Source organism: Podospora pseudoanserina (genome assembly GCF_035222485.1).
Source record: "Podospora pseudoanserina strain CBS 124.78 chromosome 7 map unlocalized CBS124.78p_7.2, whole genome shotgun sequence".
Taxonomy (NCBI): Eukaryota; Fungi; Ascomycota; class Sordariomycetes; order Sordariales; family Podosporaceae; genus Podospora; species Podospora pseudoanserina.
The window spans coordinates 1325759-1338773 of record NW_026946672.1 but is presented as its reverse complement, the minus strand read 5'-3'; the positions used below and the strand labels follow the sequence as shown (position 1 = coordinate 1338773).

General features: G+C 52.0%; 4 protein-coding genes across 4 annotated transcripts; 2 read left to right on the top strand and 2 right to left on the bottom strand.

The window, feature by feature from the left end:
* Nucleotides 1–65: 65 nt before the first annotated feature.
* RPL32 (60S ribosomal protein L32) lies at nt 66–2388 on the top strand. Its single transcript, XM_062950203.1, has 5 exons — nt 66–306; nt 473–597; nt 748–869; nt 959–1486; nt 1587–2388. The coding sequence occupies exons 1-4, from the start codon at nt 267–269 to the stop codon at nt 1065–1067; spliced, it is 396 nt and encodes a 131-aa protein (XP_062796184.1). The 5' UTR covers nt 66–266; the 3' UTR covers nt 1068–1486; nt 1587–2388.
* A 563-nt stretch (nt 2389–2951) lies between these two features.
* On the top strand, nt 2952–4487 carry QC764_705480 (uncharacterized protein; the record flags this gene model as incomplete). Its single annotated transcript, XM_062950202.1, has 3 exons — nt 2952–3258; nt 3349–3871; nt 3926–4487. The coding sequence occupies 3 exons, from the start codon at nt 2952–2954 to the stop codon at nt 4485–4487; spliced, it is 1392 nt and encodes a 463-aa protein (XP_062796183.1).
* Nucleotides 4488–5020: 533 nt separating this feature from the next.
* QC764_705470 (uncharacterized protein) lies at nt 5021–8912 on the bottom strand. The gene is made up of 2 exons (XM_062950201.1): nt 6193–8912; nt 5021–6138 (listed from the first exon to the last, which is right to left on the bottom strand). The coding sequence occupies exons 1-2, from the start codon at nt 6703–6705 to the stop codon at nt 5542–5544; spliced, it is 1110 nt and encodes a 369-aa protein (XP_062796182.1). The 5' UTR covers nt 6706–8912; the 3' UTR covers nt 5021–5541.
* A 626-nt stretch (nt 8913–9538) lies between these two features.
* On the bottom strand, nt 9539–12798 carry QC764_705460 (uncharacterized protein; the record flags this gene model as incomplete). The annotated part of the gene is made up of 2 exons (XM_062950199.1): nt 9539–10040; nt 10097–12798. The coding sequence occupies 2 exons, from the start codon at nt 12796–12798 to the stop codon at nt 9983–9985; spliced, it is 2760 nt and encodes a 919-aa protein (XP_062796181.1). The 3' UTR covers nt 9539–9982.
* Between the last annotated feature and the right edge of the window lie 217 nt (nt 12799–13015).

Sequence of the window (13015 nt, the reverse complement as noted above, 5' to 3'; positions counted from 1 at the left end):
GCCCACAACATTGACAATCTGTGCCGCAACTGCCAAGATTCCGCGGCGAGTTAGTCTGTGCGCACAGGCCACCTGTCTAACAATTTTCCACACCAGCCCTAAGCCCACCAGCTCTCCCAATTTCTGGAATTTTTCCCAAGGTAGGTCCCGATATCGACGCCAGCCCATCGTCCACCATCAATCCGACAAAACACCGTCAAGGTATGTACCGGCACCCCCGCTATCATCGCTCAATTGATACAGTCGATTTCTAACACTTTGCAAAGATGGTTGCCGCCAAGAAGCACGTCCCGATCGTCAAGAAGCGTACGTACCACGAATCCAAAATATCCCACCCCGACGACACTATCCGCACAAATCATACACACGATGTTTTTCCCTCGCTCGATCTGGGCGACAACACAGCAACCACCCGCGATTCATGGATGAAAATTGGAGGGACATGATTGTTGACGAGAATGGTTCTGAACAGGCACGAAGCGCTTCACCCGCCACCAGAGTGACCGGTTCATGCGGGTGGACTCGGCCTGGCGCAAGCCCAAGGGTATCGACAACAGAGTCCGCAGACGGTTCAAGAGCAACCTTGCTATGCCCTCGGTATGTGGCACATTTTTCATCTCGGGGGAGCCTCGAATTGAGCATGCGGAATTGCTGCTGTTTTTTTCGAGGCAGGGCAGACAATTAGACTTCACAAGTCACGGACTACAAACGACAGTGGCTAACCTGTGCGGTTGCAATACTCTCTAGATCGGCTATGGCTCCAACAAGAAGACCCGCCACATGATGCCCTCCGGCCACAAGGCCTTCCTCGTCAGCAACGTCCGTGACGTCGAGCTCCTCCTCATGCACAACAAGACCTATGCTGCCGAGTACGTCCCCATCCTCCCGTTTCGAGCCCGCGAATATGGAACGCTGCCGAGTGAGGTTTGAACAAACAAAACTGACTAACTGTTTACAGGATCGCCCACAACGTCTCTTCCAGAAAGCGCATCGAGATCATTGCCAGAGCCAAGCAATTATCCGTCAAGGTCACCAACGCCAAGGCCAAGGTCACCACCGAGGTCTAAATGGTCAGCACTCTTTGCGGGGCAACATCATCTTTTCGTGTTTTGGGGCATCTCAGGGGTTCTTAGGGAAAGGTCTGCTTTTTGTCTGTGGTTTAACTAGCGAACAAATTCAGAAGCTAGTGGAATACAACCCAGAGCTCTGCTCCGTCTCACGGGCAAGGCAAAAAAAAGAACAAAACGAGGCAGCTTACAACAACTAATGCGTGCTTTGTTTCTTGGGGAAATTCTGTCAAAATGGGCGTTCACTTCTCACCGGGAAGGTCTGACGACCGGAATCAGCAAAGGGTTACTTCTGGGGCATGACAAAACCGAGGATATTCGACATGAGTGGGACAGGGCTAAAAAAGCGGGCAATTGATCTTGACATACTCCTGAGGCTTTCTTTGTGATGATACGATTACTGGTGTCGAGTTCTATGTGTATGTCAGTTCCTGTCTTTCGTGGCTGATTACTTTGGCTTTTGGCCATATTTTGGGCAGTCTCATATTATCCCTTTTCCAACTGACTGCCTCTTCAAAGAAAATTTGAAGAGAAACATACCATGATGAGCTGTTGTCCCAACATCAATGATTCGACACTTGGCCACTTGCCTTTCCTGAGATACATCCAAGAGAATATCTCTCGTGCTTACTTGCCGTTTCTCTTGTATTTGTTCTCTTTCTGAGCTCATGAAGCATGTCTGCATAGTCAATAGACTGTCGAGATATAGGGGGTAGAGTTCGGTCTCCAAGAAAAGCTCTTCATCGATCCTGTCATAATGGCAAGCTCGGATGTTGACTATCACATACGACCATACGCAGCTGAAAATACGGCATCCCGTCCGCTCTGCCCGAGTCAAACAGCTGACCGGCCGAATCAGTACTCAGGTGGGTGACCACTGGGGAATCCTCGGTGTTGTATGTTTAGTCTTTTTTTTCTCTTTTTTCTTTTTTTGGCTAATGGATCGTTCATCAGGGATAGCTGGGGACCTGGGTCAGATGTGACGGTTTGCTCAGTCTTCATTATTGATACGATTCAGTCTGGGGGTTAAGAAGATGGTGAATGATCCCGCCATCATTCTGATATCGAGATGTGGTGCCTGAATAGCTACAGGGTAGAGTTGGTTCTTCAAGAAGCAAAGCTTTCTCATAATGGCCGGCTCTGACGCTGACTATCACATACGACCATACCCAACCAAAAATACGGCATCCCGTCCGCTCTGCCCTAGTCAAATGGTTGAGGGGCCGAATCAGTACTCAGGCGGGTGACCACTGGGGAATTCTCGGTGTTGTATGTTTTGGCTTTTGCCTCCTTTTTTTTCTCTTTTTCTTGTTACGGCCCGAGGAGATGAGTTGAGTTTTTGAATGTGACTGTTTTGGATCTTGTCTGTTGATCATGATTCAACCTGGGGCTAAGAAGATGATGAATAATCTCACCATCATTCTAGAATTGTTCTCCAAGAAAGGCTTTCTTATCATGGCCGGCTCTGTCGCTAACTATCATATACGACAATACCCAACCAAAAGTATGATATCCCATCCACTCTGTCCTAATCAAACGGTGAAGGGAAAGTTGAAATGCAATAACAGCCCTTACCCCTTGATAGCCCCGAAGTCATTGCAATGCCGTCGCAGAGAGTAAATCAGGAGGTTCAGCGAATGAACGGCCGCCATGAATTCGAAGGCTCGCACGCATGTCTTGTACGACATGGTGGCGAGGCTGAGACCTGCTTTCCATGTGTTTAGGCAGTCAACAGCAGCTGCGTTCTCGTTCTCAGCTGGTCCGACCTTTGAGCAACCCCCTCACGTCTCTCGACGGCGGTTGCATCCCGGATCCTCTACGACCATCTTATTACCTTATTCTTAGAGCGAAGCAGAGCCAGAATTATTGGCTGATACGATACACATGACCAAACCCGGGCTATGGGACCGCTCTAAACGTCGCTTGAAGTCCTATGTTGCCCGTACCAAGTTGAGGATAGCCGCCGCCCTTATTAGCTCCACCAACGACTCTGAGTTTTCAGAAGACGACTATGACTCTGACGAGTACGATGATGACGACTCTGAAGATAGTGATGATGACGATGAGGAAGATGAGGATGATGAGATCACATTCTCACGGCGCATATCCCCAGCGCCGGTATGCGGAGCAGCTAGAAACGACCTCTTGTGGCCCTCCGATAAGCGCCAGCTGAAAGTGCGCTTCCTTAACGGTACGACACAAGAAAAGGACTATGTGAAACAGCTTGTCAATAAGCATTACAACTCACTTCCTCTGCGGATCAAGTTCTTCTTCTTTACAGACGGAACTTCTGGCGACTCGGACATCCGCGTCCAGTTCAACGACAAGGAGTCTTGTAGCTACCTTGCCCGCGATGCAGAGCGTTACCCCAATAAGCCCACCTTATGGATTAATCGGTCGACGACAATAAAATCGGCGGAAAAAAGAAGGCAGTGGCTCCAGCGCACAATATTGCATGAGTTTGGTCATGCGTTGGGCATGGAGCACGAACACGGACATCCAGACTGTCGTGCCGACTGGAACTGGAGGGTCCTACAGGCAAAGACAGGATGGACTGCGGAAAAGGTGCAGCATAATTACAAGAAACATCAGTCCCCACGAATAAAGCTCGCACCGTACGACAAACACTCCATCATGCATTACCGGATAGAGATTGGAGATACGCATAACAAAATCCAGCCCGTACCGCTAAACAGTGTCCTGTCGGATGGAGACAAGAAATTCTTGATGGCCCTCTATCCTCTCCCAATAACCTCGAAGCCAACACCAAAGCCAACACGAACACCGGTCGTTGCCCCGGCGAGGAAACCAGAGGTAGCCCCGAAGCCAATACCAAACCCGGTCGTCACCGCCACGAGGAAACCAGTGGTAGCACCGACACCCGCCAAGCCAGCAGTGATCACAACGGGCAAACCAGTCCAGAAACCGACACCCGGCACAAGTCTGGTCACCGTCCCAGAAACCAAACCCCAGACAAACGTCACCGGCAACCGCCAGGTTTCAGGGACCGTAGGAACAGTCAGCACAGTTACGCAGCCTCTCACACCTTACACACACAGCGTTAGCTACCACGGCCAGGGACCAAGCGCCTCAGTTGTTGTCAAAAATGGCGGCCAAGGACAAAACGCCTCGATTGTTGTCAATTGTCAAGGGCCAGGTGCATCGGTTCAAGTTGTCAATGGCAACTGCAGCATACAGGTGACTTCGGGTCAAGCCGCGTGGCAACCTGCACCTGTAGTGAATCGCATGCATGTTCAAAGCTGCTGCTGTTGTTGTTCTTGCAATGGGTTCTATGGAGACGGCATGGCCACTGTGCCAATGGTGCCAATGGTGCCAATGGTGCCAGTGATGCCAGTGATGCCAGTGATGCCAGTGATGCCCATGGTATATGGCAATGTTTTGCATTATGCTGGCCATTAAATGGTGCGGGTGGAGATATTCTGTGACAAAAACTACCTAGGTATAAATGTCACTGATTGTCGGTTTGTTTTTTTTACGGTGATAAGGGGGGTTGGCAGTTTTCTCACTGTGTAGCAACTACTGAAAAAGGTCAGAGGAGCAGGATAACTGGGTATATTGCAAAGGTACACGTGTGGTACCTACGGTGTGAAGAAGGTAGGGATGTAGAGAGCTTGGCAGCTTGGTTATATGTGTTCTTTCGGGTATATATATGGTCATATACGCTCCTTTCAATAGCTTTCTTTTATTCACACATTCCATCGATCTTTTCAGTTCAAGTATACTCTTGCATCACGTCATGGTGCCGGTGTGTCCGGTGTTGAGTGTGATGTTGTGCGTGTGATGCTGTGCGTGTGGTGCTGTCAGTTAAGCCGGCATCATATCAGACAGCATGGTGGAGGCAGAAGCAGTGTGTGGACAACCAGCCGGAGGGCAATGGCAGTGAGGTACCTGATGGATAGGCCATGGCACAACGAGCAAGATAGGTAGACAAATAGAGGTTAACATCTTCAATAAACATCAACATTACATTTCTCTAACACAAGGTCTTGTTGAGCGGTTGTAGGCCAGTAAAGTAAGGTCGATACGAGCCAGAAACAAACATCATAAAGGTATGTATGTACACGAACTCCACGCTCGAATAATATCATATCAACCAACCCGTCATGAATCTTTCCTTTCCCCGAATCATAGTAATCTTCCCAAAAGAACGCCGCGCAAAATTCCAGAACCATTATCCTCATCCTCAATCAATCTTCTGTGTCCATCCCACCAAATTTTCATCTTCCATTCCAAAAGGGAGATATAAATAAAAATTATGCAGTTCCCCATCATTTCCAAAAGATGGTCCGTAAAATAACGTGTGTGAACCTGTCTTCTTGTGTGCATGTATGTCGACAAAAGGTCCAATAAATATGTCGTAGAAATCGCTCTCTCCAAAAAGAAACAAAACCAAAAAAGGGGGGGTATCGAACAAGAACCAAACCACGCGCCTCACAGACCAAAAAAAAACCCCTCAAATCAACCACACCAACACCCCCATCACAACCCCAAACCCCGTCCACTCCACCACCCTCCCCTTCCTCCCCGCCCAACTCCTCACCGCCTCGGGCGCCAGCGTCTCCTGCACAAACCCCGGCCCGCAAACAAGATTAACCTGCTTCGCGGCCCCCTCATACGTCAGGCTGATCTGCTGCCTCCTATCCGCCGTCGACGCCTGGTAGATATTCATCGTCTGCCTCGTACATTCGTCACACGTCGTCACGCTACTCCCAGGCAAGCTCTTGTTGAACGGGAGGAGGGTGTACAAATAAGTGTTCCCCCTGCTGGTGGTGTTGCCCACAGCATTGGCAAAGCAGTACGCCGACGTCTTCTCATCCCGTAAACAGCCGACACTATAAATGGGCGCGTAGGCAACCATGGCCTTGTACGTGTTGACGATGGCGGGTGTGCCCCAGGTGTAGTCATTGCCACAGTTTTCCGTCGAGGTGAAGTTTTGGGCTAGCTGGGCAAAGTACTGGGAGCAGCGGGTGGCGTTGGCTGCGCAGGTGGCGTCGAGGGTGCGAGTGATGGTTACCGGGGAGCGCTGGGCGTCGAAGAAGGATTTGGAGTGCTGGGTGGGTTAGTATATATGGGAGGGGAAGAGGGATGGAGATGAAAAGCTTACATCGAGGAGCATGGAGAGAGGGTAGCACTCCTTGAACTCGGGGGTGTTGAGGAACCAGTTGATGAATTTGGGGCATGCGTTGGGATCACCGTTGGATCCTTCCTTGAACCCAGAGGCCAAGCTGTCGAGATGTGTTGGCAGGGCGCTTGGGGCGGTCTCGGAAGATGTAGTGCTGCTTTGTGTGGGCTTTCCAGCAACGATGGCGAATGTTGTTGTTACTGATGGCTTGGCTGATGAGCTTGATGTCTCGTCCTCGTCGTCGTCTTTGTTGTTCTGACGCTTCTTCCACTGCTTCCAGTCTTCCGCGTCTCTTGGTGAAAGCATCACCCACCCATTGTCAGTCTTGTATGGACTTCTGGTGTCGATTATCAATGTCTCGACAGGCTCAGGGGCATCTGGTGTGGAGGCGAAGGCGTGACAGGCCAAGCAAGCGAAGAGGGTCAGGATGTTGGTCCATGAAGGTTGTGATCGGCGGGCCCAACCCGAGGAGCTGGTTGCTATCTGTCCGGCCATTTTTTTATGTATGTATTGTGTCGCGGCTGCGGGAAATGGCTCCGATTTCACCTGTGCGACATCACCTTGTACCACGACCCCAGGTTTTTGAAGCTGTTATTTTTTTTTCCCCTAACGAGTGACTGAGTGGACGATCGGACTGGGTCAGACAAAACAGATCGGCGTTGGACGTGAAGAGTAAGGTAGTTGACACTAAGAATTGGCCTGGGCAAAGGTGTTGTGTTGTATTATATCGACCTGTTCTCTTTTCCCCAGTCCACCCTGCAGGACTTGGCCTTGGTTGAGGACCTGGACCAGCTGGATTTGCTGGTAGGTCAATATGGGGAGGCCGGGTAAATATACGACTGCCGCGTGGGACGAGCTGGACACCAATGAGACGGCTTGCGAGAGCGGTATAATTTGAGCGATAATGCCGTCGCCGAGTTTGGAAGGAGAAGGCTCCAGCTGACTGACGGATACTCGTGAAGATAAGTGAATATCTCCTTGGCCGTGAGGGTGAATGAGCGACAACGGAGAGGTGTGTGTTGGAAACAAGCACCACCCAAACAGAGAGAGAGCAAGCAGCAACGGCAGAGCCCAAGAGTAAAATAGAAACAAGCAGCGGCACAGCGGGCGAGACCAGTCCAGCAGTCTTGGGAGGTCCAGGGGACCCTGGAAGCCCCTCCACCCCCCCCTCCCAGATCGGGACGTGGACGCAGGCATGGGCTCCTCCAGGAAGGGCATCCGCATCGCGCAAGATGGGTCAAGATGCACCGTTGGGTGCAGCGTGCATGGGGCTGAGCCCGGTCCAGGTGGTGTTTATTGAGCAGCCTTTTCCTATTTTATTGGAGCTGCTCACGCCCCCAACAAGGGTTGCAGAGAATATTGATTCTCTGCATCTTCCTGATCTCTCACGATAGGGAACCATCTTTCCAGACTTTTTTCTCTTCTGGTTGTTTCGACTTCAGGTCCAAAGGTGGAGACGCGCCTACCAACACACAGACGTTTGCCGGGCATTTGACCAGGGAAGGAGTCATTTGGGATAGATGAATAAAAACAAGAGATGAATATTGATGGCGGGTGGCGGTCCCGGACGCGGTTCCTGGCTCCGAGCCGAATGGGCGACGCAGGTACAGATTGGACTAGAGCGGCTGGATATGAACCATTCGATGGCTCGACTTCTATCGAAATCTGGATGATGAACCAAAGACACTGGCAGGGGAGAAACAACACGGTCGTGGTGTTTTTGGGAAGCAGTTAAATCTCCGCATAAGCGAAATTTATAAATGGTACCTGGCCATTGGGTCCTGTCTCGATATGGAATGGCTTCTCTTTTCCACCCCTCAGGGCACACGACAGGACGATGGCGACGTTGGGTTTACTGAACGGTGTTTTGACCGGGAACGGTGAATGCGTGAGGGAGGCGCTTGATAAATCCTTCGAACAGCGGGAGAATGAATGAGCATCGGTCGGTGATTTCCACCGTCATCATGTTGAGGTCTTGTGTGTAAGGCGCGTCAAATCCTTCTTTGCCAGGGGGTCCCTTCTTCACCAGCCTCTCCACGTGTGGCCGGCCAAGGAAGCAGCCGGATCGGCGGCGGCGGGAGCTGTGGACTCGCAGAGCTTGGGCTCGCGTTATCGGAACTCCCCGCCATACCATCGACGGGGGTGTAAATGAGGTCCACTTGGCCGGTGGTCGAGACCTTTACCTTCAGTATCTCCTAACTGAACCTCTTCACCATGACTTCTTCTCACGATGCATACCCCGAGTCACAACATGAAAAGAAAACTTCTTCACGGGGTCGACAGTCAGATATGCCACTCGTATGTTGCCCTCGTGGCACCGCATCCCCCGCGCGGTTTGAAATGTCTCTGTGGCACCCGGAGTGCAGGAACGGTGGTCCACGATGCAAGCCACTGGGATGACAACATGAGGGGAACCACACCATCACGAACCACAACCTCTCAGCCCGTCCTCTCGGCCGGCCGAACGCCCTGAGAGGTCCTGTGAGCTGTCATTTTTCTCTTCAAGAATGCCCGTGCTGTTCATCCAATATAGGAACAAGATCCCTTCAGCGCTTCCAACAGGCATCTCCCTCCCAGCCACTTACACCGATTGGGCCGGCATCAACCCTCATCTCCACACAATAGCCAGACGCTTAACCGCTGGATTAAACGAACAGGCCAAATCACCAACAAAAATACTCCGTTGACAGCTCCTTTGAGCGTCAATTTCTGGTAAGTATTTGCCATCAGCCAGTGATCTATCAGACACAGAAAAAACAATGTCAATAACAATCATGAAATTCCCACCAAAAAGAGAACTCACACCTCTTGATTTGACGACCCTTAAGTCAGCGTGTTATCCCCTCCTTTACCTATATGCTGCGGACACAGTCATCAACCGACATCTTGCCTGCGTCAGGTCTCCGTTCTGCGCCGTACGGCAGCACCCTCACCACCATCAAGACTGTGGAGCAAAGGTCCGGCGTACCCCGAACTACTCACCCATGCCTCAGACCAACGTGGACCTTGTGAAAAGCTTCATGGTGGGAAATTTCCGTCTTTTATCTTGTTGGCTTCAAGGTCCAGCCCTGCGTAGGGTACTGTGTATTTTGTATCTGGAAGAAGAAGCTGTAATCAGTGCTTCCATGCGTGCTTCGTAAGTCTAGACCCACTTTTCCCGACACCAACATGTATGTGCCACACTTCCACACCGGGCACAGCATCGTCACCGCACCTCCACACCATCCTCCCCCATCCCACCCGTTCGAACCTCCGTGTTTTCTTTCCAAGCCTCTCGAACAAGGCGGAGGCAGAGTAGGTAAAGTAGGTGTCACATAGGTCGGAACCCTAAATCGATCCGTCAGGGTGGCATGAAATGCTGGTGAACTGGCCGGCGAGTATTCAATTTATTAGCTACTTCGCTGGCAAGGAGGCACAGAAGGGTGTTGTTATCATCACCATCGTTACTCAACCCCCTCCCCCCGAACACACAACCGGCCTGGAATTCCCACATTCATACTACACACACGCAACACTGAGTTATTTCATCCCTCTGCTCTGCGCTCAATGTCTAAGCTACCCTTCAACATCAACAGTCCACAGCGTCATATCATCGTACTCGAATCCCGCTTTTGTCGTACCCCCAGTCGTAGGAACAGTTCTCTCTTGCGCTTTCAACATATTATCCCATTTCATTTCCCTCGCTGTGCTTCCATTCCATACCCTTGAATACAAACACAAACAAACAGACTTTCATAAAACCCATTTTCCACCTCGACAGCAACCCCTCCGCTTACGCCAAATACACATAATTCCCCTCCTCCCTCTCAATATAATCCTTATCAATCAACCTATCCCCACGTTAGCAACCTTTCCCCTCATGATCTTCCTCCAGGAAAAAACTTACTTCTCAATATTCGCCTTAATCTCCCCCGGATCCACCGCCCCCCTGGCCTTGGTCTGGTTGATAACCTCTGCCACAAGCTGCGCATGCCCCATCGTCTTCCTGCTCTTCATGATCCTCACAATCGCCGCCTGCGTCTCCAGCTGCCTGTCCCTCGCCACCTTCTCATGCGTCTCCTTATTCTCCTCCCTTGTCTCCTTGAGCTGAATCTGATTGATCTTGACCCTGAACTTGGGATCGGCAAACGCCCTGTTGACGGTGAAGGTATCAGTAGGGGAAACATCCCTCCCCTTGGGAGCCTTGGACAAGACCCTCGACTTGCCACAGGCGAGGGACTGGAGGGTTCGGTCGAGTTCAGCGCCCGTCAGAGAGGTCGATTGGGAGATTTGGCTGTATGACAAGGGGGTGTCGTCGGGGACGTCGTTGAAGAGCATCAGGACCGAACCTTGCTGGGCAGAAAGCGAAAGCTCCTTTGGCCCACGATCGAAGCGGGCTTTGATGATGCAGTGGGACATGTTGTGCTTCCAGGTGAGTTTACGCCCAGTGTGCTTTGCTTGGTAGTACGTTTCAAAACTGGTGGTTTGCTCCAACACCTCCTTCGGCAGCGTGACTTTGACGTCGTTGTACGTCGGCCAGGCAGAGTGAGACAAGACCTTGACAGTGAGGTCAACACCACCCTTTGTGGCTTTGCCTGTGCCCGCCAGCCAGGTCTTGTAGGACGTCATCTCGTCCCTGGAAAGCTCCTGGTCCTTGAACATTTGCTCGAGGTTGTGCGTAAAGTTAGCACCGCACTCGCCTTTAAGTTTGGTGATCATGCTCCGTTCCGCATCTTGGCTGGCGCTGCGACCCAGGAGTAACCGGCGGCCCAGGTCTTTCTTGTAGAAGGCTTCAAACGTGTCTTTGCCGTCGATGAACTTGAACAGCTCGAGAGCATGACCCAACTGTGTGTCCAGTTCAGAGTCTTCGTCGCCTGCGGCGGCGAGGCCGCTTCTTTCAGCGATGGCCTTGTCCTTGTTGTCTGACAGCAAGGATTTGGGAAGAGTCTTGAGGCCACCACGCAGCAACATGTCGATGTACTTGGCGATCATCTCGCCAACCTTGGAAGTACCTGTCCCCCAAGCCGAAGTACTCTTGGAGTCGTTCATGAAGCCGCCAAAGGATTCTCGGAGGCCGTAACTGTAAACTTCGTCCTGGTCGAAAGCATCCCGGATCATGACGTACAGCGACCGCCGCAGTTCCAAGAGGCGAATGACCATCTCGTCGCCCCTCGCCGTGTCACTGACAATCGCTGAGCCAGTCTTTCTGATGTAGCTGTCCCACGGCTCTTTGAGCTTATTCTGCAAGCCGGACAGCTTGAGCAGCTGATAGAGCGCCTTCATAGAAGGCACGTCCTCAGCCTCGAGGAGCTTAGCCACGCTCCCAGTGTCAAGCAGCTTCTCCGAATACTTCGTGATGAGAACCCCATGCGCGTCCTGCAGCAGCTGTCGTTTCGTCGTGCTGTCAAACCCGTAAAAATCGCACATGTGCTCCTCCCTCTTGAGCAGCGCATCGATGTGCTTGATGTAATCCCTCAACCCACAGCTTTCACTCTTCTGCTCGGCGAATTCTTTGTAAAACTCGTATGAATGCTCCAAAAACCAGGGCTCGAAGAACTTGCCATAGACCCCAAACACCTTCAGCATCGTGACCGAGTCCTTCAGCAGTTGCACCCTATCCAACCCGCCCGGGATCTGCTCCCTCTCCTGGTCCTCCCTCTCCTGCATTATGAGCGTAATCATTCCCCTGAGAACCATCACCCCAAGCGGCAATGCCTTTGTCGCACTCCTCGGCCCAAACACGGCTTTCCTGAACAAACTAATCGCCATATCATTCACCCCCTGCCTCCCCTTGTCCTCCTTCCCAATCGTAGACTGCAATAGCAGGTAACTCCTGTCCAGGTACGAGTACACCTTCCTCACAATCAACATCCTGGCATTCCACCTCCGATACACCCCCATCACCGCCGCCGTAACTTCAATTACATTAAAATGCGTGGTATTGGCAGTGACCTCCTTCCTCAACTGCCCAATGCCATCATCCGAGGTAAGCCATCGGTCACATCGATCCTTCAGTCGGTTGTACAGGCTCTCCGCCTCGCCCTTCCGACATAGATCCTCCACCCCTCTGTACAGCAGCTCCATAGGCTCGCCTGTAGGGCGGCCGGCAAAGATAGCGTCCAGGGCATTATCCAAATCAGCTCGAGTTCGGGTGTAGTATTCGTCCGCGCCGGCCCTTTGCGTCGATGTCGTCTGGCGCAGGTTCTTGATTACTAATTTTCGTGGACCGAGATGGGGTTGTAGGCCTGTGATGCCACCTGGTCGACTGCCGCCGCCGCCGCCGTAACTGCTGTTGGATGGCCGGCCGGGGCTGGAGTTTTGTGTGAGGTCTATGACTTCGGGCCGCTTGCCTTGGGCTTTGGCTGACATGGTGGGCTGGAATGGGTCTTGTTGATGGGGGGTGGGGAGTTGGGCGGATGGGGAGAAGGTGTATTCGCCTCGGGGGCGTTTGCCTAGGTTGTTGCTGGCGGCGGTGCGGGTGGTGTTGTCGTTGGTGTCGGGGTCCGAGTGGGAGTCGACGCGGGGTCGTCTTCGGGAGGAGGATAGTTGTGGTGGTTGTTGGTGCGCCGCGGAGGTCGCTGGGAAGTTTGGAGGATAAGAGGGAGGCATGGACCGGTCGCCGGGTCCGCCGGCGAGAGAGAGGAGGGAGGGTTCGGCAGAATCACAGGACTGGTTGCGGCAAAAGCGGGAAGGGTTAACACGTCAGTAGCTCATTGGCATGTAATTCTGCGTGGGTTGGGATTCTAGAGCAGTTCCATGGATGCTGCAGATGCTAGTTGGAGTTTATAGAGTTGATGACGGATTTAAGGGAGCTCGGAGATTCAGG

Coding starts and splice junctions, on each gene's coding strand:
- QC764_705470 (XM_062950201.1), bottom strand. CDS start 6,705: ATGGCCGGACAGATAGCAACCAGCTCCTCGGGTTGGGCCCGCCGATCA. Junction 6,139..6,192: donor CTCTCTCCATGCTCCTCGAT/GTAAGCTTTTCA, acceptor TAACCCACCCAG/CACTCCAAATCCTTCTTCGA.
- RPL32 (XM_062950203.1), top strand. CDS start 267: ATGGTTGCCGCCAAGAAGCACGTCCCGATCGTCAAGAAGC. Junction 307..472: donor CGTCCCGATCGTCAAGAAGC/GTACGTACCACG, acceptor GGTTCTGAACAG/GCACGAAGCGCTTCACCCGC. Junction 598..747: donor GCAACCTTGCTATGCCCTCG/GTATGTGGCACA, acceptor AATACTCTCTAG/ATCGGCTATGGCTCCAACAA.